Source organism: Rattus norvegicus, chromosome 1 (genome assembly GCF_021556685.1).
Source record: "Rattus norvegicus strain SHRSP/BbbUtx chromosome 1, alternate assembly SHRSP_T2T, whole genome shotgun sequence".
Classification (NCBI taxonomy): Eukaryota; Metazoa; Chordata; class Mammalia; order Rodentia; family Muridae; genus Rattus; species Rattus norvegicus.
The window spans coordinates 83,209,213-83,236,315 of record NC_141534.1 but is presented as its reverse complement, the minus strand read 5'-3'; the positions used below and the strand labels follow the sequence as shown (position 1 = coordinate 83,236,315).

At 40.1% G+C, this 27,103-nt stretch overlaps 1 protein-coding gene across 3 annotated transcripts in view; it reads left to right on the top strand.

The window, feature by feature from the left end:
- Nucleotides 1-362: 362 nt before the first annotated feature.
- The window catches only part of Vom2r78 (vomeronasal 2 receptor, 78), a 46,872-nt gene continuing 20,131 nt past the window's right edge, over nucleotides 363-27,103 (top strand). Inside the window, exons 1-2 of one of the 3 annotated variants that reach the window (NM_001099659.2) lie at nucleotides 363-851; nucleotides 4,823-5,105. In NM_001099659.2, the coding sequence (NP_001093129.2) occupies nucleotides 655-851; nucleotides 4,823-5,105 (480 nt within the window). In that variant the 5' untranslated portion in view covers nucleotides 363-654. The remainder of the gene's footprint in view (nucleotides 852-4,822; nucleotides 5,106-27,103) is intronic. The other 2 variants (XM_087578326.1, XM_087578335.1) reach the window with 2 other exon arrangements.

The following is a 27,103-nucleotide window of genomic DNA, read 5'->3' as shown; positions in this document are numbered from 1 at the left end:
GATCAGTAAAGAACTGAGTAATTTTGGATAGAGCTAGATTAAATACACTTCTGACTTTTTCTATTTTTTTGATTCTCAAGGAAATCGAAGGAGAGGCATTGTTTTTATAATCTGTTCATGTCACCAGTGTGACATAGTCCATACTGTACATGGTATGTGGATCTTAGTGGCTATAAACATGAGCCTGCCTCTCCTTGAATTGGATCTTGTAATACAATGTCCTGTGTGTCTTCAGTAGCTTTGATTTTACCATTACTGGATTTGTCACTGGTAATTTTCTGATAAAATCTACAGATATCACTTCTAATTGTGTCCATATAATAACCTTGTTAAAAACTTCCAAGACCAAATTAGAACAAAAGTTTTCTTTCTGCCTATTAATAAACATGAGTGATATCATGGAGCCTGAGAAAGAATAATTCTCCAAAGTATTTACCAATCTGTGTTACATGAGCTGTGGTCACCTGTTGCAGAGCCCCAGGGAAGAAAGTGCTTAACCTTCCTCCAGGGCTCAGAAGCAATCTGGAAAAACAAATGAATCATGAATATGCAACCTCTTCTTTATACAGAGTAATAAAAGATCATAGAAATTTGATGTTCTTATATGCATGGTACTTTCCAATTCACACTGCCCAGGTTTAAGGCAGAAAGAATATGTTAATTTTGATGGTAGTATTTTTCCTTCTCCACTATCCACTTCTCATGGCCAATTTCATTGATCCCTGGTGCTTTTGGAGAACAAATTTGAATGAAGTCAAGGAAAAAGACTTGGATATAAATTGTGCCTTCATCCTTGGAGCAGTTCAGTTGCCTATGGAGAAAGATTATTTCAATGAGACTTTGAATGTCCTGTAAGTGCATTTGTATTTTCCATGTAAATGACATCTTTCATATTTCTTGAGTGTTCTGAGGATGAAGATTAGGTAAAACCTTGAGTCTTCTGTCGTGTTTCTAAGTCTGAAAACCACTCACCAAGCTTAATTATTTTACAGATTCAATCCTATTTTCTCCTTTAAATTAATCCAGTGAAGGTTTTGTTTTTCTTCTAGGCGACCTCTGACTTAAAGCTTGGAAGCTGAGGAAAAAATGTATATCTACATGGATCGTTCACATAAAGCCCTCCTAATAACAGTTTTTTTTCCACACTAGACAATGATGATTTATTTCATTTGATCCTGTAACATTTCATTGATTTTATCCCAAGCACTTGCAAATAAATGGTCATAAACTATGCTTACAATTCTTCCATTGAAAGATCCCACGCAGAGATACCCTTACTCAAGTCTTGGGAAATCGTGGACCCCAGACACAGAGAGACCATTTTGGATGTAATAAGGAAAGGCAAGGTTTATTACGGAGACCTATTACAGAGATCTCCGGGCCGACACATATCCCACGCAGGAGACAGAGGTGTCGACCCTGAGAGGCTGGGAGAAAGAGTATTTAAAGGCAGAGGCTGTGAGCACCAGGGGATGGGGGGATGTCAAAGGGGAATGCACCACAAGTTACAGGATTGTTTTATGGCTCTAGGAGATAAGGGGACTCCAAAAGTTTTTATGGCCCCCTGGTGCCTGGAACAGAGCTACTAAATCAGGAGAAAAATTGGGTCTTTAGGTCCTCATTATTTTTAAAAGTTTGTCAAAATTGATGAAGCATCTGTATTTGAAACACCTCTTGTTAGGCTTGGGCTGTCCGGTTTCTTGGAATGCTCTCTGCAGGACACAATGGCTGAAAAGCACAAGTAGGGCTTATCAGGGTCTGGAGGACATCTGGTTAAAGTATGACTCTGAGTAAGCTGGGGGGATGTGTTTGGATGGTTTATGGGTTAGTCCTTGATAGCCTGAGCTGGTTTTTGTATTCCTTTTCTTTATCTTTATGGCCTGCTATTCCTGGTGGCAGGGCTTAGCCCTGAGTCTGTGGCTTTTGGGGCTTACTCTTTTAATTTTATATTTTTAAACCTTAAATTCGTATAATTTTCCTTTCACCGTCAGTGTCTTTCTCCTAGAGCATATGCTGGTTCCAGTAATATTCATGGTGCCTACACTTATCAAAAACTTTACATATATGCGGACTTAGTCTCTCAAATTCATTGCATGTGGTCACTTCTTGCCTTCTAATGCTTCATCAAGTTTGTAAAAAGAAGATTCTTACACTCAGAAACACATACTTCATATGAATGGTTGGATGTATATGTTTGTATGTAATGAGCAAGGAATACTTAGGTCATTAGAGGGCAAGACATCCAATTGTTTTAAAAAATTAAAAACCTGAAAGGCCTGTCGCTGTGTGCTTCAAGTTGTTCATATATAACCACTGACTTTTGTCTTTTATAAAGTTCAGTTTGGCATTCTCTCTTTAAAGTAAAATATATTTGAAATAAATGGAATTAAATGATATGTTTAGCCTCTTGGAATAGTGAGGCTATCAATAACAGTGGTGACTGCCTATGTCTTTTGTCACTGGCATAGGTTACAGTTGTGGTGTGGGACAGTTGTAGCATTTGAGAACTGAAATACAGGAATTTTCCATAAGATTTTTGCCATTGTTTTAGAAACATGTCCACTCTTTGCATGTCTAAGTTTGTTAATATCTGACCCCTTTATGATATTTATATGTTAGGAGACTTTTTGCAGTAATTTTAGAAAATATAGGGGCACATGTTTCCAATATCTTGTCACTACTCATTTTAGTGAGTTTCTGATAGTTGTTTTAAAACAGAGCCCTTTAGACTGCTAGGCTACCCAGACAGCATATTTCATAAAGTTTCACTGGAGAAAATAGTTGAGTACTGAACAAGGTTTATTCTTAAATTACTTTTGTATATTAGTAAAAATTTTAATGGAAAATTAAAAACTTTACATACATGCAAATTTACTCTCTCAAATTCATTGCTTGTGGTGTGTGGTAATAGAAAATATCATAAAATTACCAATTTTATAGAGTATAGAATGAAAACACCACAGGGATACAGTTTTGGCGAAAATCTAATTGTACTTATCTCAAATTTAATCATTAAATATATAGGCATTTGTTTATTGTTTACTGATCAGATTATATTAAGTGACAAGGTTGATACTGGAGATAGTATTCTTTACACAAACATAAAAACAATATGGTATTATTCCATTCCCACTGTCTTATAGCCCACTTTTCTTACAAAAATGGTCATATCACATCGAAATTTCTTCTATATTATAAACATATAATACTGGCACATAAAAATATCAATGCAAGTTATTTATTTCCCCAGTTCTTAGTGTGATGCTAGCATTATTTTACTATAACTGGAAAAGTTGTCAAAGGCGTTTACTAGAAATTAAGGTATAATGATCAGAAGTACTCAGAGTGTATATATCCCATTCATTTGTAAATAGAAAGTAGGTGAATGATACTTTGGTGGTAGGGCAAGCCCTTAATCTCTGCACTAAGTACTTGGCACAAGTGTATACCTACACATTTGAAGTGAGTATAGTCTGCAGCAAAGTGTCTTATCAAATACTCAGAAAAGATTAATGAAGCTAAAAAGTGCATGCTGACAGGAGACTGATATAGCTGTCTCCTTAGAGGCATCACCAGAGCATGTCAAATACAGAGGGGAATGCTAGCAGCAAACTATTAAACTGAGAATAGGATCCCTGTTAGAGGATTAGAGAAAGGATTGAAAGTGCTGAAGGGGCTTGCAACCCCATAAGAGCAACAATGCCAACCAACCAAAGCTCCCAGGGACTAAACCACCATCCAAAGGCTATACAAAGACTGACCCATGGCTCCAGCTGCATATTTAGAAGAGGATGGCCTTGTTAGGCAGCAATGGAAGGAGAAGCCTTTGGTCCTGCCAAGGCTGGTCCCCCCAGTGTAGGGGAATGAAGGAAGAAGTAAGGGTAGTGGATGGGGAGGGGACACCCTTATAAAAGAAGGGGAAGGAGATTGGGTAAGGGCCTTATTTCTGGGAAACTGGGAAAGGGAATAATATTTGAAATGTAAATAAAAAATAACCAAAAAAAGAAAAAATAAATTAAATTTGTTAGAGTGGGATAAAGTTTGATGTGAGAAATAGAATAAGAATTTATGTTCAAAGATATAAAAACAACTGGAAAAATAATAAAATATAACACTCAGATATATTGCCTTCTTAGGTCCTAAGTAGTCGACGCTCAAATACATATAAATATATGCATAGTCATGCATGATTTACCAAATATATGTTTGATATTTAAATTTATATATTTAGTTAAGACTTTTTTTTCACCAAAAGACTGAAAGAAACAATAAACAAGATGAGGGTAGATATGAGGGGGAGATGTTAAGAATATTGGCCACTAATTATAAGTGATTGTAAGTACAGGAAACAAATGTTTCTGCAGAAAGGCATTTATGCACTGATAAATAAATCATGTTTCAAGCTCCTGACCAATTCAGCTAATTGAACAAGAAAATATCATGAACTCAATATCTCTCATGACACACATATTTTTATATTGCTTATTAATTTGATAATAAAGATATGATCAGAATTACTGTTTTGTCCATTTCTTTTGTTTTCTCTTTACTTTCTGGTCAAGCACTCAAAAGCAGAGATGGAAATCCTCTCTGTAAAAGAGGTAAAGAACATATCTTATTTATGGGAGACACACTGACATGAACTTTTAAAGTGTTTGCTATTTTCTAGGTTATCATGTCAACCCAATCTCAGAACAGAAGCCAGATGTTTGCATCTTTAAAGATCAGATGCAGAAGCTTTGTGTACAGAATAGTGCTTTTATTGAGTATAGTTGATCATGTATAAACATCTGTCCATAATAAAAACTATGCTTTTTTACAGAGAAAAAACTAAAACCAACAAATATGCCTTGGCATTAGCCTTTTCAATGGAGGAAATCAACAGGAACCCTGATCTTTTACCAAACATGTCTTTGGTTATAAAACATACTTTGAGCTATTGTGATGGAAATACTGCACTCCACATATTTAAAGAAAAATTTTATAGGCCTTTACCTAATTATGTCTGTAATGAAGAGACTATGTGTTCATTTATGCTTACAGGACTGAATTGGATATCATCTATAAAACTTTTTAGAAATTTGGAAATCTTCTCATTTCCACGTGTGAGTTATCATAGGCAAGGAATTTCTTACATTATTTCTCTTTGGCAGACTTTGATAGACATTAAGAAAATTAATGGATGAGATTGTACTTGTGCTTATATCAATCTATTAAGTTCCACAGTACTTACTAATCAGTGACATGATAGCCCTTCTGCTAGGTGTGACATCCAGAAATTGACAGATTCCTGAAAGGAAAAATAGAGGAGGCCAGGAAGAATTGAGTCTGGCATGGTGGCAGAGAGACTTGCAGCATTGATTGATTAGCAGTCAGAGTGTTTACTTATACAAATCTCATTAAGCAGAGATTAATTCATATTGTTCCTACACCTAGAAAATATTATTTCTGTTCCTAGATATGTGTTATCTTCATCTTGGTTTAGGTATAGACTATCATTGTTAAAATTTCAAATACCACATTTATCACTTACCATCATAATAGTGTTATATAAGTTTAGTTATCAGTGATAAACTATAATTGAACAGAATTTATTTCACAAACATTTTCTCTTTAACCCAAATTTAATTATCTGGAATACCTTTTCACAAAGGCATGGTGACAAACCATTTTTAGCCTGGCAGCTCATGACATTTCAGTATCACTAAACAGGATGAAAACCTCCAATCCACTCTGTGAAGTTAACCATTTTACTAGCAGCGAGTGTTTGACCAACCACTAAGGGTCCTAGTATCCACTATCATTAGATCCTCTGTCAAAAATTTCATCAACATACTGCTATAGTTAGTATAAATCATTTTCTTTAATAATGTAATGATTCAGTCATATCTTTGTGGAATTTATTGCTCTGTTTTATCTTGTTTTTCATTTGTTTCCTGCTCATAAAATATAAGAGTGGAAATTCATAAGTGAATTTTCTAAGAAAGAGGGGTTATGGGGTTCTGATACCTCATTCTTTCATATCTTTCCACATGATTGTTTTTCCATCATTATAAGATACTTTGTATGTTAGAGATAATTTGATTCAATCTAACTTTGTTTCAGGCTAATTGTCTCAAAAAATACAACTTATGAGTCTGAAAAACTTAGCAGCAAAATTGCTTGGGTAATTATTAGGTGGGTTTTTTTTTTCATTTCATTTATTTTTATTTTTTTAGGATGAGGTTTTTTTTTTTTTTTTTTATTAACTTGAGTATTTCTTATATACATTTCGAGTGTTATTCCCTTTCCCGGTTTCCGGGCAAACATCCCCCTCCCCCCTCCCCTTCCTTATGGGTGTTCCCCTCCCAACCCTCCCCCCATTGCGGCCCTCCCCCCATAGATTAGTTCACTGGGGGTTCAGTCTTAGCAGGACCCAGGGCTTCCCCTTCCACTGGTGCTCTTACTAGGATATTCATTGCTACCTATGAGGTCAGAGTCCAGGGTCAGTCCATGTATAGTCTTTAGGTAGTGGCTTAGTCCCTGGAAGCTCTGGTTGCTTGGCATTGTTGTACTTTTGGGGTCTCGAGCCCCTTCAAGCTCTTCCAGTTCTTTCTCTGATTCCTTCAATAGAGGACCTATTCTCAGTTCAGTGGTTTGCTGCTGGCATTCGCCTCTGTATTTGCTGTATTCTGGCTGTGTCTCTCAGGAGCGATCTACATCCGGCTCCTGTCGGTCTGCACTTCTTTGCTTCATCCATTTTGTCTAATTGGGTGGCTGTATATGTATGGGCCACATGTGGGGCAGGCTCTGAATGGGTGTTCCTTCAGTCTCTGTTTTAATCTTTGCCTCTCCCTTCCCTGCCAAGGGTATTCTTTTTCCTCATTTAAAGAAGGAGTGAAGCATTCACATTTTGATCATCCGTCTTGAGTTTCGTTTGTTCTAGGGATCTAGGGTAATTCAAGCATTTGGGCTAATAGCCACTTATCAATGAGTGCATACCATGTATGTCTTTCTGTGATTGGGTTAGCTCACTCAGGATGATATTTTCCAGTTCCAACCATTTGCCTACGAATTTCATAAACTCGTTGTTTTTGATAGCTGAGTAATATTCCATTGTGTAGATGTACCACATTTTCTGTATCCATTCCTCTGTTGAAGGGCATCTGGGTTCTTTCCATTTTCTGGCTATTATAAATAAGGCTGCGATGAACATAGTGGAGCACGTGTCTCTTTTATATGTTGAGGCATCTTTTGGGTATATGCCCAAGAGAGGTATAGCTGGATCCTCAGGCAGTTCAATGTCCAATTTTCTGAGGAACCTCCAGACTGATTTCCAGAATGGTTTTACCAGTCTGCAATCCCACCAACAATGGAGGAGTGTTCCTCTTTCTCCACATCCTCGCCAGCATCTGCTGTCACCTGAGTTTTTGATCTTAGGCAATCGCACTGGTGTGAGGTGAAATCTCAGGGTTGTTTTGATTTGCATTTCCCTTATGACTAAAGATGTTGAACATTTCTTTACGTGTTTCTCAGCCATTCGGCATTCCTCAGCTGTGAATTCTTTGTTTAGCTCTGAACCCCATTTTTTAATAGGGTTATTTGTTTCCCTGCGGTCTAACTTCTTGAGCTCTTTGTATATTTTGGATATAAGGCCTCTATCTGTTGTAGGATTGGTAAAGATCTTTTCCCAATCTGTTGGTTGCCATTTTGTCCTAACCACAGTGTCCTTTGCCTTACAGAAGCTTTGCAGTTTTATGAGATCCCATTTGTCGATTCTTGATCTTAGAGCATAAGCCATTGGTGTTTTGTTCAGGAAATTTTTTCCAGTGCCCATGTGTTCCAGATGTTTCCCTAGTTTTTCTTCTATTAGTTTGAGTGTGTCTGGTTTGATGTGGAGGTCCTTGATCCACTTGGACTTAAGCTTTGGACAGGGTGATAAGCATGGATCGATCTGCATTCTTCTACATGTTGCTCTCCAGTTGAACCAGGACCATTTGCTGAAAATGCTATCTTTTTTCCATTGGATGGTTTTGGCTCCTTTGTCAAAAATCAAGTGACCATAGGTGTGTGGGTTCATTTCTGGGTCTTCAATTCTATTCCATTGGTCTATCTGTCTGTCTCTGTACCAATACCATGCAGTTTTTATCACTATTGCTCTGTAATACTGCTTCAGTTCAGGGATAGTGATTCCCCCTGAAGTCCTTTTATTGTTGAGGATAGCTTTAGCTATCCTGGGTTTTTTGTTATTCCAGATGAATTTGCAAATTGTTCTGTCTAACTCTGTGAAGAATTGGATTGGTATTTTGATGGGGATTGCATTGAATCTGTAGATTGCTTTTGGTAAAATGGCCATTTTTACTATATTAATCCTGCCAATCCATGAGCATGGGAGATCTTTCCATCTTCTGAGGTCTTCTTCAATTTCTTTCCTCAGTGTCTTGAAGTTCTTATTGTACAGATCTTTTACTTGCTTGGTTAAAGTCACACCGAGGTACTTTATATTATTTGGGTCTATTATGAAGGGTGTCATTTCCCTAATTTCTTTCTCGGCTTGTTTCTCTTTTGTATAGAGGAAGGCAACTGATTTATTTGAGTTAATTTTATACCCAGCCACTTTGCTGAAGTTGTTTATCAGCTTTAGTAGTTCTCTGGTGGAACTTTTGGGATCACTTAAATATACTATCATGTCATCTGCAAATAGTGATATTTTGACCTCTTCTTTTCCGATCTGTATCCCTTTGATCTCCTTTTGTTGTCTGATTGCTCTGGCTAGAACTTCAAGAACTATATTGAATAAGTAGGGAGAGAGTGGGCAGCCTTGTCTAGTCCCTGATTTTAGTGGGATTGCTTCAAGTTTCTCTCCATTTAGTTTAATGTTAGCAACTGGTTTGCTGTATATGGCTTTTACTATGTTTAGGTATGGGCCTTGAATTCCTATTCTTTCCAGGACTTTTATCATGAAGGGGTGTTGAATTTTGTCAAATGCTTTCTCAGCATCTAATGAAATGATCATGTGGTTCTGTTCTTTCAGTTTGTTTATATAATGGATCACGTTGATGGTTTTCCGTATATTAAACCATCCCTGCATGCCTGGGATGAAGCCTACTTGATCATGGTGGATGATTGTTTTGATGTGCTCTTGAATTCGGTTTGCCAGAATTTTATTGAGTATTTTTGCGTCGATATTCATAAGGGAAATTGGTCTGAAGTTCTCTTTCTTTGTTGTGTCTTTGTGTGGTTTAGGTATAAGAGTAATTGTGGCTTCGTAGAAGGAATTCGGTAGGGCTCCATGTTTCAATTTTGTGGAATAGTTTGGATAATATTGGTATGAGGTCTTCTATGAAGGTTTGATAGAATTCTGCACTAAACCCGTCTGGACCTGGGCTCTTTTTGGTTGGGAGACCTTTAATGACTGCTTCTATTTCCTTAGGAGTTATGGGGTTGTTTAACTGGTTTATCTGTTCCTGATTTAACTTCGATACCTGGTATCTGTCTAGGAAATTGTCCATTTCCTGAAGATTTTCAAATTTTGTTGAATATAGGTTTTTATAGTAAGATCTGATGATTTTTTTAATTTCCTCTGAATCTGTAGTTATGTCTCCCTTTTCATTTCTGATTTTGTTAATTTGGATGCACTCTCTGTGTCCTCTCGTTAGTCTGGCTAAGGGTTTATCTATCTTGTTGATTTTCTCAAAGAACCAACTTTTGGTTCTGTTGATTCTTTCTATGGTCCTTTTTGTTTCTACTTGGTTGATTTCAGCTCTGAGTTTGATTATTTCCTGCCTTCTACTCCTCCTGGGTGTATTTGCTTCTTTTTGTTCTAGAGCTTTTAGGTGTGCTGTCAAGCTGCTGACATATGCTCTTTCCTGTTTCTTTCTGCAGGCACTCAGCGCTATGAGTTTTCCTCTTAGCACAGCTTTCATTGTGTCCCATAAGTTTGGGTATGCTGTACCTTCATTTTCATTAGATTCTAAAAAGTTTTTAATTTCTTTCTTTATTTCTTCCTTGACTGGGTTACCATTGAGTAGAGCATTGTTCAATTTCCACGTATATGTGGGCATTCTTCCCTTATTGTTATTGAAGACCAGTTTTAGGCCCTGGTGGTCCGATAGCACGCATGGGATTATTTCTATCTTTCTGTACCTGTTGAGGCCCGTTTTTTGACCAATTATATGGTCAGTTTTGGAGAAAGTACCATGAGGAGCTGAGAAGAAGGTATATCCTTTTGCTTTAGGATAGAATGTTCTATAAATATGTTAAGTCCATTTGGCTCATGACTTCTCTTAGTCTGTCGACATCACTGTTTAATTTCTGTTTCCATGATCTGTCCATTGATGAGAGTGGGGTGTTAAAATCTCCCACCATTATTGTGTGAGGTGCAATGTGTGTTTTGAGCTTTAGTAAGGTTTCTTTTACGTATGTAGGTGCCCTTGTATTTGGGGCATAGATATTTAGGATTGAGGGTTCATCTTGGTGGATTTTTCCTTTGATGAATATGAAGTGTCCTTCCTTATCTTTTTTGATGACTTTTAGTTGGAAATTGATTTTATTTGATATTAGAATGGCTACTCCAGCTTGCTTCTTCTGACCATTTGCTTGGAAAGTTGTTTTCCAGCCTTTCACTCTGAGGTAGTGTCTGTCTTTGTCTCTGAGGTGTGTTTCCTGTAGGCAGCAGAATGCAGGGTCCTCGTTGCGTATCCAGTTTGTTAATCTATGTCTTTTTATTGGGGAGTTGAGGCCATTGATGTTGAGAGATATTAAGGAATAGTGATTATTGCTTCCTGTTATAGTCATATTTGGATGTGAGGTTATGTTTGTGTGCTTTTCTTCTCTTTGTTTTGTTGCCAAGATGATTAGTTTCTTGCTTCTTCTAGGATATAGCTTGCCTCCTTATGTTGGGCTTTACCATTTATTATCCTTTGTAGTGCTGGATTTGTAAAACGATATTGTGTAAATTTGGTAAAAATGGAATATTTTGGTTTCTCCATCTATGTTAATTGAGAGTTCTGCAGGATACAGTAACCTGGGATGGCATTTGTGTTCTCTTAGGGTCTGTATGATATCTGTCCAGGATCTTCTGGCTTTCATAGTTTCTGGTGATAAGTCTGGTGTAATTCTGATAGGTCTGCCTTTATATGTTACTTGACCTTTTTCCCTTACTGCTTTTAATATTCTTTCTTTATTTTGTGCGTTTGGTGTTTTGACTATTATGTGACGGGAGGTGTTTCTTTTCTGGTCCAATCTATTTGGAGTTCTGTAGGCTCCTTGTATGCCTATGGGTATCTCTTTTTTTAGGTTAGGGAAGTTTTCTTCTATGATTTTGTTGAAGATATTTACTGGTCCTTTGAGCTGGGAGTCTTCACTCTCTTCTATACCTATTATCCTTAGGTTTGATCTTCTCATTGAGTCCTGGATTTCCTCTATGTTTTGGACCAGTAGCTTTTTCCGCTTTACATTATCTTTGACAGTTGAGTCAATGATTTCTATGGAATCTTCTGCTCCTGAGATTCTCTCTTCCATCTCTTGTATTCTGTTGTTGAAACTCATATCTACAGCTCCTTGTCTGTTCTTTTGGTTTTCTATATCCAGGGTTGTTTCCATGTGTTCTTTCTTGATTGCTTCTATTTCCATTTTTAATTCTTTCAACTGTTTGATTCTGTTTTCCTGGAATTCTTTCAGGGATTTTTGTGTCTCCTCTCTATGGGCTTCTACTTGTTTATTTATGATTTCCTGGAATTCTTTCAGGGATTTTTGTGACTCCTCTCTATGGGCTTCTACTTGTTTATTTATGATTTCCTGGAATTCTTTCAGGGATTTTTGCGAATCCTCTCTGTAGGCTTCTACTTGTTCTCTAAGGGAGTTCTTCACGTCTTTCTTGAAGTCCTCTAGCATCATGATCAAATATGATTTTGAAACTAGATCTCGCTTTTCTGGTGTGTTTGGATATTCCGTGTTTACTTTGGTGGGAGAATTGGGCTCCGATGATGCCATGTAGTCTTGGTTTCTGTTGCTTGGGTTCCTGCGCTTGCCTCTCGCCATCAGATTATCTCTAGTGTTACTTTGTTCTGCTATTTCTGACAGTGGTTAGACTGTCCTATATGCCTGTGTGTCAGGAGTGTTGTAGACCTGTTTTCCTGTTTTCTTTCAGCCAGTTATGGGGACAGAGTGTTCTGCTTTCGGGTGTGTAGTTTTTCCTATCTACATGTCTTCAGCTGTTCCTGTGGGCCTGTGTCTGGTGTTCACCAGGCAGGTCTCTTGCAGCAGAAAAGTTGGTCTTACCTGTGGTCCCGAGGCTCAAGTTTGCTCCTGGAGTGCTGTCTACGAGCTCTCCGTGGTGGCAGCAACCAGGAAGATCTGCACTGCCCTTTCCGGGAGCCTCCGTGCACCAGGGTTCCAGATGGTGTTTTCCTCTGGCGTCAGAGATGTGTGCAGTGTGCAGTCTCATCTGGTTTCCCAGGCGTGTCTGCCTCTCTGAAGGTTTAGCTCCCCCTCCCACGGGATTTGGGTGCAGAGAACTGTTTATCACTTCGGTCCCTTCAGGTTCCAGCGGTGTCTCAGGCGAGGAGGTCCTGCCGCTCCTGGGCCCTCCCCCACAAGTACCCAGAAGCTGTATACAGTTTCCTCTTGGGCCAGAGATGTGGGCAGGGGTGGGCATTGTTGGTGGTCTCTTCCGCTCTGCAGCCTCAGGAGTGCCCACCTGACCATGTGGTGAGGTCTCTCTCCCACAGGGTTTGGGAGCAGAGAGCTGCTGTGGGCTGGCATCCGTGGGTTTGGGAGTCCAGGTAAACCCTGGAAGTGCCCGGTCCTAGAGGAATTTTGCCTCTGTGTGTCCTGAGTTCACCAGGCAGGTCTCTTGCAGCAGAAAAGTTGGTCTTACCTGTGGTCCCGAGGCTCAAGTTTGCTTGTGGGGTGCTGCCTACGAGCTCTCCGCGGCGGCAGCCCACCATCAAAATTCTAATTCAATTCTTCATATAGTTAGAAAGTGCAATTTGGAAATTCATTTGGAATAATAAAAACCCCAGGATAGAAAAAAATATTCTTAACAATAAAGGAACTTCTGGGGGAATTAGCATCCCTGATCTCATGCAGTATTACAAAGCAATAGTGATAAAAAACTGCATAGTATTAGTACAGAGACAGGCAGGTAAAGCAATGGAATAAAATGGAAGACCCAGGAGTGAAGCCACACACCAGAAGTCACTTGATCTTTGACAAAGGAGCTAAAATCATTCAATGGAAAAAAGGTAGTGTTTTCAGCAAGTGGTGCTGGTTCAACTGTAGCTAGGCATGTAGAAGAATGCAAATTGACTTGTGCAAAGCATAAGTCCAAGTGAATCAAGGACCTCCACAAAAACCATATACATACAAACTCATAGAAGAAAAAGTGGAGAAGATCTTAGAACAAATAGGCACTGGGGAAAATTTCCTGAACCAAATACCAATGGCTTAAGCTCTAAGGTCAAAAATAGACAAATGGAAGCTGATAATACTGCAAAGCTTCTGTAAGGCAAAGGACAATGTCTTAAGGACAAAACAATAATGAACACACTGGTAAAATTCTGTACCAACCCTATATTGGATAGGGGGCTAATATCCAATATATACAAAAACTCAAGAAGGTCAACTCCGGGGAGCCATAACCCTATTAAAAATGGGTTACAGAGCTAAATAAAGAAATCTCAGCTGAGAAATACCTAAAGAAATGTTGAATATCCTTAGTCATCAGGGAAATGCAAATCAAAACAACCCTGAGATTACATCTCAAGCTTGTCAGAATGGCTAAGAACAGAAACTCAGGTAAGAGACAGATGCTGGTGAGGATATGGAGAAAGAGGAACACATCTGCATTGTTGGTGGCATTGCAAGATGGTACAACCGGTCTGGAAATCAGTTGGGAGGTTCCTCAGAAAAATGAGCATTGCTTTACCTGAGGATCCAGCTATACCACTGCTGGCATATACCCAAATGATCCTCCAACATACAACAGAGACACATGCTCCACTATGTTCATAGAAGCCTTATTTATAATAGTCAGAAGCTGGAAAGAACCCAAATGCCCTTCAACAGAAGAATTGATACAGAAACTGTGGTACATCTAAACAATGGAGTACTACTCAGTTATCATAAACAATGACTTCATGAAATTCATAGCCAAATGGATGGAACAAGAAAATATCATCCTGAATGTGGTAACCCAATCACAAAAAAAAAAAAAAAATACACATGGTCTGCACTCATTGATAAGTGGATATTAGCCCAAAAGCTGATACAATAAACAGACCACATGAAGTTCAAGAAGAAGGACCACCAAAGAGTGGATGCTTCAGTTCTCCTTAAAAGGGGGAACAAAAATTTTCATAAGAGGAGATATGGAGATAAAGTTTGGAGCAGAGACTGAAGGAATGGCCATTTCAGACCTTGCCCCACCTGGATATACAGCTCATCTATACAAATCCACCAAAACTAGACAATATTGATGAAGCCAAGAAGTGCATACTGACAGGAGCCTGATATAACTGTCTCCTGAGAGGCTCAGCCAGAGTGTAAAAAATACATAGGCAAATGCTAGCAGTGAACCATTGAACTGTGAATGGGCCCCCATTGGAGGAATTAGAGAAAGGACTGAAGGAGCTGAAGTGGCTTGCATCCCCATAAGAACAACAATACTAACCGTCCAGAGCTCCCAGGGACTAAACCACTACCCAAAGACTACAAATGGACAGACCCATGGCTCCAGCTTCATATATCGCTGAGGAAGGCCCTGTTGGGCACCAATGGGAGAAGCCCTTGGTCCTTCCAAGGCTGGACTGTCCAGTGTAGGGGAATGTTTTGATGGAGAGGCAGGAAGAGGAGCTGTTTGGGATAGGGATTAGCCTTATATAAAAGGGAAGGGGGAGCTCCCTGCTCACAAGCCCCATGGGAGAGAGAGCTCATCGCTCAGACAGGTGGGCACTCCTGAGACTACAGGGCAGGAGAGACCACCAGTACTGCCCACACTTGCTTACATCCCTGGCCCAAGAAGAAACTGTATAGGGAATTCCTCTGGGAAGAGGAATATAGGGGCCCTCAAGCTGCAGGTCCCCTGCAGTCTGGACTGGCACAGGTCTGAAGGGACCTGGTCAAACAACTTCCTGCAACCAAGTCCTGTGGGAGGGAGAGCTAGACCTTCAGAGGGGCAGACACGCCTGGGAAGTCAGAGGATAATACTCTCTGCCAACATTTCTAACTCTCGAGGAAAACGCCTAGCGCCATATGGGCCCCTTGTGCACGGGGACCCAAGAAGATGTGGGGCAGACCCCTCTGGTTGCTGCCCTCATGAAGAGCTGAAACCTGCCCCTGAAGAGTGACTTCAGGACCAAGACCAGAGGTAAGACCAACTTTTCTGCTCCAAGTGACCTTCCTGTTGGACTCAGCACACACAAAGGCAAAATTCCTCTGAGACCAGACATTTCCGGTTTCTAGCTGGAGCCCAAACCTATCTGATCCTAGCCCCAGCTCCCTGCTACCAAACCCCATGGGAGAGAGAACTCATCTCCCAGACAGGTGGGCACTCCTGTGACTGCAGGGCAGGAGAGACCACCAGTACTGCCCACCCTTGCCCACATCCCTGGCTAAAGAGGAAATTGTATAGGGCCTCTGGGAATAGGAAGATAGGGGCAGTCAGGCTGCAAGTCCCCTGCAGTCCAGACTGCACCCAGACCTGAAGGGACACAGTCAAACAGCTTCCTGCAAATCACATAGGAGGGAGAGCTAAACCCTCAGAGGGGCATACACGCCTGGGAAGCTAGAGGGGACTACTCTCTGCTCACATTTCTGACTCTAGAGGAAAACGCCTAGTGCCACCTGGGCCCCCTGTGCACAGGGACACAAGAGAAGGAGAAGGACCTTCTGGTTGCTGCCCTCACAAAGAGCTGAAACACAGCATCTGAGGAGCAACTTCAGACATGAGACCAGAGGTAAGATCAACTTTTCTGCTCCAAGTGACCTGCCTGGTGGACTCAGGACACACACCCACAGTAACAGCTGAATACCAGTAGACAGGAAAGACTACACACCTGAAAGCAGAACACTCTGTTCCCATAACTGGCTGAAAGAAAACAGGAAAACAGGTCTACAGCACTCCCGACACACAGGCCTATAGGACAGTCTAGCCACTGTCAGAAATAGCAGAACAAGGTAACACCAGAGACAACTGGATGGTGAGAGGCAAGCATAAGAACCCAAGAAATCAAGACTACATGGCATCAGTGGAGCCCAATTCTCCCACCAAAGCAAACACTGAATATCCAAACACACCAGAAAAGCAAGATCTAGATTTAAGATTACATTTGATCATGATGATGGAGGACTTCAAGAAAGACATAAAGAACTCCCTTAGAGAAATGCAGGAATACACCAATAAACAAGTAGAAGCCTATAGAGAGGAAATGCAAAAATCCCAGAAAGAATGACAGGAAAACACAATCAAACATGTGAAGGAATTAAAAATGGAAATAGAAGCAATAAAGAAAGCACAAAGGGAGAAAACCCTGGATATAGAAAACCAAAGGAAGAGACAAGGAGCCGTACATACAAGCATCAGCAACAGAATGCAAGAGATAGAAGAGAGAATCTCAGGAGCAGAAGATTCCATAAAAATCATCGACACAACTGTCAAAGATAATGAAAAATGGAAAGGAAATCCAGGACACAATGAGAAAATCAAACCTAAGGATAATAGGTATAGAAGAGAGTAAAGACTCCCAACTCAAAGGCCCAGTAAATATCTTAAACAAAATCATAGAAGAAAACTTCCCTAACCTAAAAAAAGACATGTGCATAAACATATAAGAAACCTACAGAACTCGAAATAGATTTGACCAGAAAGAAACTCCTCCCAGTCACATAGTAGGGAAAAAAACCAAATGCATGAAAAAAGAAAGAATAATAAAAGAAGTGAGGGAAAAATGTCAAGTAACAAATAAAGGCAGACCTATCAGAATTATACCAGACTTCCCACCAGAGACTATGAAAGCCAGAAGATCCTGGACAGATGTTATACAGACCCTAAGAGAATACAAATACCAGCCCAGGCTCCTGTATCCAGCAAAATTCTCAATTGAAATAGATGGAGAAACCAAGATATTGCATGACAAAACAAAATTTAGACAACATCTTTCTTCAAATCCAGCCCTACAAAGATACTAAATGGCAAAGCTGAACACAATGAGTCAAGCTTCACCCTAGAAAAGGCAAGAAACTAATCGTTTTGCAACAAAACAAAGAGAAGATAAGCACACAAACATATCACATCCAAATATGCATATAACAGGGAGCAACAATCAGTATTCTTTAATAACTCTCAACATCAACGGACTCAATTCCCCAATAAAAAGACACAGATTAACAAACTGGACACGCAATGAGGACCCTGCATTCTACTGCCTACAGGAAACACACCTCAGAGACAAAGACAGACACTACCTCAGAGTGAAAGGCTGGAAAACAACTTTCCAAGCAAATGGTCTGAAGAAGGAAGCTGGAGTAGCCATTCTAATATGGAATAAAATCGATTTTCAACTAAAAGTCATCAAAAAAGATAAGGAAGGACACTTCATATTCATCAAAGGAAAAATCCACCAAGATTAACTCTCAATCCAAAATATCTATGCTACTAATACAAAGGCACCTACATACATAAAAGAAACCTTACTAAAGCTCAAAGCACATACTGTACCTCACACAATAATAGTAGGAGATTTCAACACCACACTCTCATCAATGGACAGATCATGGAAACAGAAATTAAAGAGATGTAGACACACTAACAGAAGTCATGAACCAAATGGACTTAACAAATATTTATAAAACAGTTTATCCTAAAACAAAAGGATATACCTTCTTCTCACCAACTCGTGTATTTTCTCCAAAATTGACCTTATAATCAGTCATAAAACAGGTATTAAAATATACAGAAAGATAGAAATAATCCCATGCATCCTATCACACTACCACTGGCTAAAGCTGGTCTTCAGTAAAAATAAGGAAAGAACACCCACATATACATGGAAGTTGAACAATGCTCTACTCAATGATAACCTGGTCAAGGAAGAAATAAAGAAAGAAACTAAAGACTTTTTAGAATTTAATGAAAATGAAGGTACAACATACCCAAACTTATGGGACAAAATGAAAGCTGTGCTAAGAGGAAAACTCGTAGCTCTGAGTGCCTGCAGAAAGAAACAAGAGAGAGCATATGTCAGCAGCTTGACAGCACACCTAAAAGCTCTAGAAGAAAAAGAACCAAATACACCCAGGAGGAGTACAAGGCAGGAAATAATCAAACACAGAGCTGAAATCAACCAAGTAGAAACAAAAAGGACTATACAAAAAAGCAACAGAACCAAAAGCTGGTTCTTTGAGAAAATTGTCAAGATAGATAAACCCTTAGCCAGATTAACCAGAGGATACAGAGAGTGTGTCCAAATTAAAAAAAAATCAGAAATGAAAAGAGAGACAAAGCGGCAGACTCATAGGAAATTAAAAAATCATCAGATCCTACTAAAATAGTCTATGTTCAACGAAACTTGAAAATCAACAGGAAATGAACAATTGCCATTCTATCTGACCTTCATAGAAGACCTCATACGAATATTATCCAAAATATTCCACAAAATTGAAACAGATGGAGCACTACAGAATTCCTTCTACGAAGCCACAATTACTCTTATACCTAAACCACACTAAGACCCAACAAAGAAAGAGAACTTCAGACCAATTTCCCTTAAGAATATTGATGCAAAAATACTCAATATAATTCTTGCAAACCGAATCCAAAAAAACATCAAAACAATCATCCATCATGATCAAGTAGGCTTCATCCCAGGCATGCAGGGATGGTTTAATATATGGAAAACCATCAATGTAATACATTATAAAAACAAAATGAAAAATAAATACCACATGATCATTTCATTAGACATTGAGAAAGCATTTGAAAAATTCAACACCCCCTCATGATAAAAATCCTGGAAAGAACAGGAATTCAAGTCCTATACATAACATGGAAAAAGCCATGTACAGCCAACCATTAGCTAATATTAGACTAAATGTAGAGAAACTTAAAGCCATCTCACTAAAATCAGTGACTAGACACGGTTGCCCACTCTCTCCCAACTTATTCAATATAGTTCTCGAAGTCCTAGCCAGAGCAATCAGACAACAAAAGGAGATCAAAGTGATTCTGATTGGAAAGGAAGAAGTCAAAATATCACTATTTGCAGATGATATGATAGTATATTTAAGTGACCCCAAAAGTTCCACCAGAGAACTACTAAACCTGATAAACACCTTCAGCAATGCGGTTGGATATAAAAATAACTCAAATAAATCAGTAGCCTTCCTCTACACAAAAGATAAACAAGCCAAGATAGAAATTAGGGAAATTACACCCTTCATAATAGTCCCAAATAATATAAAATACCTTGGTGTGACTTTAAGGAAGCAAGTGAACGATCTGTATGATAAGAACTTCAAGCCTCTGAAGAAAGAAATTGAAGAAAATCTCAGAAGTTGGAAAGATCTCCCATGCTCACGGATTGGCAGGATTAATATAGCAAAAATGGCCATTTTACCAAAAGCGATCTACAGGTCTAGTGCAATCCTTATCAAAACACCAATTCAATTCTTCAGAGAGTTAGAACAATTTGCAAGTTCATCTAGAATAACAAAAAACCCAGGATAGCTTAAACTATACTCAACAATTAAAGGACATTCAGGGGAATCACTATCCCTGAACTTAAGCAGTATTACAGAGCAATAGTGGTAAAAACTGTATGGTACTGGTACAGAGACAGGCACATAGACCAGTGGAATAGAATTGAAGACCCCGAAATGAATCCACCACACATTTGGTCACTTGATGTTTGACAAAGGAGCTAAAAAAAATCCAATGGAAAAAAAAGATAGCATTTTCAACAAATGGTGCTGGTTCAACTGGAGGTTATCGTATAGAATAATTCAAATTGATCAGTTTTTGTCACTCTATACAAAGTTTAAGTCCAAGTGGATCATGAACCTCCTCATCAAACCAGACACACTCAAACTAATAGAAGAAAGTGGGGAAGAGTCTCGAACACATGGGCACTGGAGAAAATTTCCTGAACAAAACACCAATGGCTTATGCTCTAAGATCAAGAATCAACAAATGGGACCTCATAAAACTACAAAGCTTCTGGAAGGCAAAGGACACTGTTGTTAGGACAAAATGGCCACCAAAAGAATGGGAAAAAAAGCTTCCTGGTTGCTGCCGCTGCAGAGAGCCCGTGGGCAGCACCCCACGAGCGAACTGGAGCCTCAGGACCACAGGTAAGACCAACTTTTCTGCTGCAAGAAAGCTGCCTGGTGAGCTTGGGACACACGGAAGCAGAATTCCTCTAGGACCGGGCACGTTCTGTGTTTACCGGAAGTCCCACACCCTCAGATCCCGGCCCGCAGCAGCTCTCTGCTCCCAGACCCTGTGAGAGAGAGACCCAACCGCCTGGTCAGGTGGGCACTCCTGAGGCTGCAGAGCGGAAGAGACCACCAACACTGCTCACCCCTGCCCACATCCCTGGCCCAAGAGGAAACTGTATAAGGCCTCTGGGCTCCCGTGGGGGAGGGCCCAGGAGCGGCAGGACCCCTGTGCCTGAGACACCGCCGGAACCTGAAGGAAACAGACCGGATAAACAGTTCTCTGCACCCAAATCCCGTGGGAGGGAGAGCTAAACCTTCACAGAGGCAGACAAGCCTGGGAAACCAGAAGAGACTGATCTCTGTACATACATCTCGGACGCCAGAGGAAAACACCAAAGGCCATCTGGAACCCTGGTGCACTGAAGCTCCTGGAAGAGGCCGCACAGGTCTTCCTGGTTGCTGCCGCCGCAGAGAGCCCATAGGCACCACCCCACGAGCGAACTTGAGCCTCGGGACCACAGGTAAGACCAACTTTTCGGCTGCAAGAAAGCTGCCTGGTGAACTCAAGACACAGGCCCACAGGAACAGCTGAAGACCTGTAGAGAGGAAAAACTACACACCCGAAAGCAGAACACTCTGTTCCCATAACTGGCTGAAAGAAAACAGGAAAACAGGTCTACAGCACTCCTGACACACAGGCTTATAGGACAGTCTAGCCACTGTCAGAAACAGCAGAACAAAGTAACACTAGAGATAATCTGATGGCGAGAGGCAAGCGCAGGAACCCAAGCAACAGAAACCAAGACTACTTGGCATCATCGGAGCCCAATTCTCCCACCAAAACAAACATGGAATATCCAAACACACCAGAAAAGCAAGATCTAGTTTCAAAATCATTTTTGATCATGATGCTGGAGGACTTCAAGAAAGATGTGAAGAACTCACTTAGGGAAACACAGGAAAACATTAATAAACAAGTAGAAGCCTACAGAGAGGAATCGCAAAAATCCCTGAAAGAATTCCAGGAAAACACAATCAAACAGTTGAAGGAATTAAAAATGGAACTAGAAAAAATCAAGAAAGAACACATGGAAACAACCCTGGATATAGAAAACCAAAAGAAGAGACAAGGAGCTGTAGATACGAGCTTCACCAACAGAATACAAGAGATGGAAGAGAGAATATCAGGAGCAGAAGATTCCATAAAAATCATTGACTCAACTGTCAAAGATAATGTAAAGCGGAAAAAGCTACTGGTCCAAAACATACAGGAAATCCAGGACTCAATGAGAAGATCAAACCTAAGGATAATAGGTATAGAAGAGAGTGAAGACTCCCAGCTCAATGGACCAGTAAATATCTTCAACAAAATCATAGAAGAAAACTTCCCTAATCTAAAAAAAAGAGATACCCATAGATATACAAGAAGCCTACAGAACTCCAAATAGATTGGACCAGAAAAGAAACACCTCCCGTCACATAATAGTCAAAACACCAAACGCACAAAATAAAGAAAGAATATTAAAAGCAGTAAGGGAAAAAGGTCAAGTAACATATAAAGGCAGACCTATCAGAATCACACCCGACTTCTCGCCAGAAACTATGAAGGCCAGAAGATCCTGGACTGATGTCATACAGACCCTAAGAGAACACAAATGCCAGCCCAGGTTACTGTATCCTGCAAAACTCTCAATTAACATAGATGGAGAAACCAAGATATTCCATGACAAAACCAAATTTACACAATATCTTTCTACAAATCCAGCACTACAAAGGATAATAAATGGTAAAGCCCAACATAAGGAGGCAAGCTATAACCTAGAAGAAGCAAGAAACTAATCGTCTGGGCAACAAAACAAAGAGAATGAAAGCACACAAACATAACCTCACATCCAAATATGAATGTAACGGGAAGCAATAATCACTATTCCTTAATATCTCTCAACATCAATGGCCTCAGCTCCCCAATAAAAAGACATAGATTAGCAAACTGGATACACAACGAGGACCCTGCATTCTGCTGCCTACAGGAAAGACACCTCAGAGACAAAGACAGAGATTACCTCAGAGTGAAAGGCTGGAAAACAATTTTCCAAGCAAATGGTCAGAAGAAGCAAGCTGGAGTAGCCATTCTAATATCAAATAAAATCAATTTTCAATTAAAAGTCATCAAAAAAGATAAGGAAGGACACTTCATATTCATCAAAGGAAAAATCCACCAAGATGAACTCTCAATCCTAAATATCTATGCCCCAAATACAAGGGCACCTACATACATAAAAGAAACCTTACTAAAGCTCAAAACACACATTGCACCTCACACAATAATAGGGGGAGATTTCAACACCCCACCCTCATCAATGGACAGATCATGGAAACAGAAATTGAACAGAGATGTAGACAGACTAAGAGAAGTCATGAGCAAAATGGACTTAACGGATATTTATAGAACATTCTATCCTAAAGCAAAAGGATATACCTTCTTCTCAGCTCCTCATGGTACTTTCTCCAAAATTGACCATATAATTGGTCAAAAAACGGGTCTCAACAGGTACAGAAAGATAGAAATAATCCCATGCGTGCTATCGGACCACCACGGCCTAAAACTGGTCTTCAATAACAATCAAGGAAGAATGCCCACATATACTTGGAAATTGAACAATGCTCTACTCAATGATAACCTGGTCAAGGAAGAAATAAAGAAAGAAATTAAAAACTTTTTAGAATTTAATGAAAATGAAGGTACAACATACCCGAACTTATGGGACATAATGAAAGCTGTGCTAAGAGGAAAACTCATAGCGCTGAGTGCCTGCAGAAAGAAACAGGAAAGAGCATATGTCAGCAGCTTGACAGCACACCTAAAAGCTCTAGAACAAAAAGAAGCAAATACACCCAGGAGGAGTAGAAGGCAGGAAATAATCAAACTCAGAGTGGAAATCAACCAAGTAGAAACAAAAAGGACCATAGAAAGAATCAAGAGAACCAAAAGTTGGTTCTTTGAGAAAATCAACAAGATAGATAAACCCTTAGGCAGACTAACGAGAGGACACAGAGAGTGCGTCCAAATTAACAAAATCAGAAATGAAAAGGGAGACATAACAACAGATTCAGAGGAAATTCAAAAAATCATCAGATTTTACTATAAAAACCTATATTCAACAAAACTTGAAAATCTTCAGGAAATGGATAATTTCCTAGACAGATACCAGGTACCGAAGTTAAATCAGGAACAGATAAACCAGTTAAACAACCCCATAACTCCTAAGGAAATAGAAGCAGTCATTAAAGGTCTCCCAACCAAAAAGAGCCCAGGTCCAGACGGGTTTAGTGCAGAATTCTACCAAACCTTCATAGAAGACCTCATACCAATATTATCCAAACTATTCCACAAAATTGAAACAGATGGATCACTACCGAATACCTTCTACGAAGCCACAATTACTATTATACCTAAACCACACAAAGACACAACAAAGAAAGAGAACTTCAGACCAATTTCCCTTATGAATATCGATGCAAAAATACTCAACAAAATTCTGGCAAACCGAATCCAAGAGCACATCAAAACAATCATCCACCATGACCAAGTAGGCTTCATCCCACGCATGCAGGGATGGTTTAATATACGGAAAACCATCAACGTGATCCATTATATAAACAAACTGAAAGAACAAAACCACATGATCATTTCATTACACGCTGAGAAAGCATTTGACAAAATTCAACACCCCTTCATGATAAAAGTCCTGGAGAGAATAGGAATTCAAGGCCCATACCTGAACATAGTAAAAGCCATATACAGCAAACCAGTTGCTAACATTAAACTAAATGGAGAGAAACTCGAAGCAATCCCACTAAAATCAGGGACTAGACAAGGCTGCCCACTCTCTCCCTACTTATTCAATATAGTTCTTGAAGTTCTAGCCAGAGCAATCAGACAACAAAAGGAGGTCAAGGGGATACAGATCGGAAAAGAAGAAGTCAAAGTATCACTGTTTGCAGATGATATGATAGTGTATTTAAGTGATCCCAAAAGTTCCACCAGAGAACTACTAAAGCTGATAAACAACTTCAGCAAAGTGGCTGGGTATAAAATTAACTCAAATAAATCAGTAGCCTTCCTCTACACAAAAGAGAAACAAGCCGAGAAAGAAATTAGGGAAACGACACCCTTCATAATAGACCCAAATAATATAAAGTACCTCGGTGTGACTTTAACCAAGCAACTAAAAGATCTGTACAATAAGAACTACAAGACACTGAAGAAGGAAATTGAAGAAGACCTCAGAAGATGGAAAGATCTCCCATGCTCATGGATTGGCAGGATTAATATAGTAAAAATGGCCATTTTACCAAAAGCAATCTACAGATTCAATGCAATCCCCATCAAAATACCAATCCAATTCTTCAAAGAGTTAGACAGAATAATTTGCAAATACATCTGGAATAACAAAAAACCCAGGATAGCTAAAGCTATCCTCAACAATAAAATGACTTCAGGGGGAATCACTATCCCTGAACTCAAGCAGTATTACAGAGGAATAGTGATAAAAACTGCAAGGTATTGGTACAGAGAAAGACAGATAGACCAATGGAATAGAATTGAAGACGCAGAAATGAACCCACACACCTATGGTCACTTGATTTTTGACAAAGGAGCCAAAACCATCTAGGGTATAGCTTGCCTCCTTATGTTGGGCTTTACCATTTATTATCCTTTGTAGTGCTGGATTTGTAGAAAGATATTGTGTAAATTTGGTTTTGTCATGGAATATCTTGGTTTCTCCATCTATGTTAATTGAGAGTTTTGCAGGATACAGTAACCTGGGCTGGCATTTGTGTTCTCTTAGGGTCTGTATGACATCAGTCCAGGATCTTCTTGCCTTCATAGTTTCTGGCGAGAAGTCGGGTGTGATTCTGATAGGTCTGCCTTTATATGTTACTTGACCTTTTTCCCTTACTGCTTTTAATATTCTTTCTTTATTTTGTGCGTTTGGTGTTTTGACTATTATGTGACGGGAGGTGTTTCTTTTCTGGTCCAATCTATTTGGAGTTCTGTAGGCTTCTTGTCTGCCTATGGGTATCTCTTTTTTTAGATTAGGGAAGTTTTCTTCTATGATTTTGTTGAAGATATTTACTGGTCCTTTGAGCTGGGAGTCTTCACTCTCTTCTATACCTATTATCCTTAGGTTTGATCTTCACATTGAGTCCTGGATTTCCTGTATGTTTTGGACCAGTAGCTTTTTCCGCTTTACATTATCTTTGACAGTTGAGTCAATGATTTTTATGGAATCTTCTGCTCCTGATATTCTCTCTTCCATCTCTTGTATTCTGTTGGTGAAGCTCGTATCTACAGCTCCTTGTCTCTTCTTTTGGTTTTCTATATCCAGGGTTGTTTCCATGTGTTCTTTCTTGATTTTTTCTAGTTCCATTTTTAATTCCTTCAACTGTTTGATTGTGTTTTCCTGGAATTCTTTCAGGGATTTTTGCGATTCCTCTCTGTAGGCTTCTACTTGTTTATTAATGTTTTCCTGTGTTTCCCTAAGTGTGTTCATGTCTTTCTTGAAGTCCTCCAGCATCATGATCAAAAATGATTTTGAAACTAGATCTTGCTTTTCTGGTGTGTTTGGATATTCCATGTTTGTTTTGGTGGGAGAATTGGGCTCCGATGATGGCATGTAGTCTTGGTTTCTGTTGCTTGGGTTCCTGCGCTTGCCTCTCGCCATCAGATTATCTCTAGTGTTACTTTGTTCTGCTGTTTCTGACAGTGGCTAGACTTTCCTATAAGCCTGTGTGTCAGGAGTGCTGTAGACCTGTTTTCCTCTCTTTCAGTCAGTTATGGGGACAGAGTGTTCTGCTTTCAGGCGTGTAGTTTTTCCTCTCTACAGGTCTTCAGCTGTTCCTGTGGGCCTGTGTCTTGAGTTCACCAGGCAGCTTTCTTGCAGCAGAAAAGTTGGTCTTACCTGTGGTCCCGAGGCTCAAGTTCGCTCGTGGGGTGCTGCCCAGGGGCTCTCTGCAGCGGCAGCAACCAGGAAGACCTGTGCCGCCCCTTCCGGGAGCTTCAGTGCACCAGGGTTCCAGATGGTCTTTGGCTTTTTCCTCTGGCGTCTGAGATGTGTGTGCAGGGAGCAGTCTCTTCTGGTTTCCCAGGCTTGTCTGCCTCTCTGAAGGTTTAGCTCTCCCTCCCACGGGATTTGGGTGCAGAGAACTGTTTATCCGGTCTGTCTTTCAGGTTCCGGCGGTGTCTCAGGCAGGGGTCCTGCCGCTCCTGGGCCCTCCCCCACGGGAGCCCAGAGGCCTTATACAGTTTCCTCTTGGGCCAGGGATGTGGGCAGGGGTGAGCAGTGTTGGTGGTCTCTTCCGCTCTGCAGCCTCAGGAGTGCCCACCTGACCAGGCGGTTGGGTCTTTCTCTCACCGGGTCTGGGAGCAGAGAGCTGCTGCGGGCCGGGATCTGAGGGTGTGGGACTTCCGGTAAACACAGAACGTGCCGGGTCCTAGAGAAATTCTGCTTCCGTGTGTCCCAAGCTCACCAGGCAGCTTTCTTGCAGCAGAAAATTTGGTCTTACCTGTGGTCCCGAGGCTCAGGTTCGCTCGTGGGGTGCTGCCCAGGGGCTCTCTGCAGCGGCAGCAGCCAGGAAGACCTAGGATGAGGTTTTTAATATGATATGCTGCTTACACTTTTAT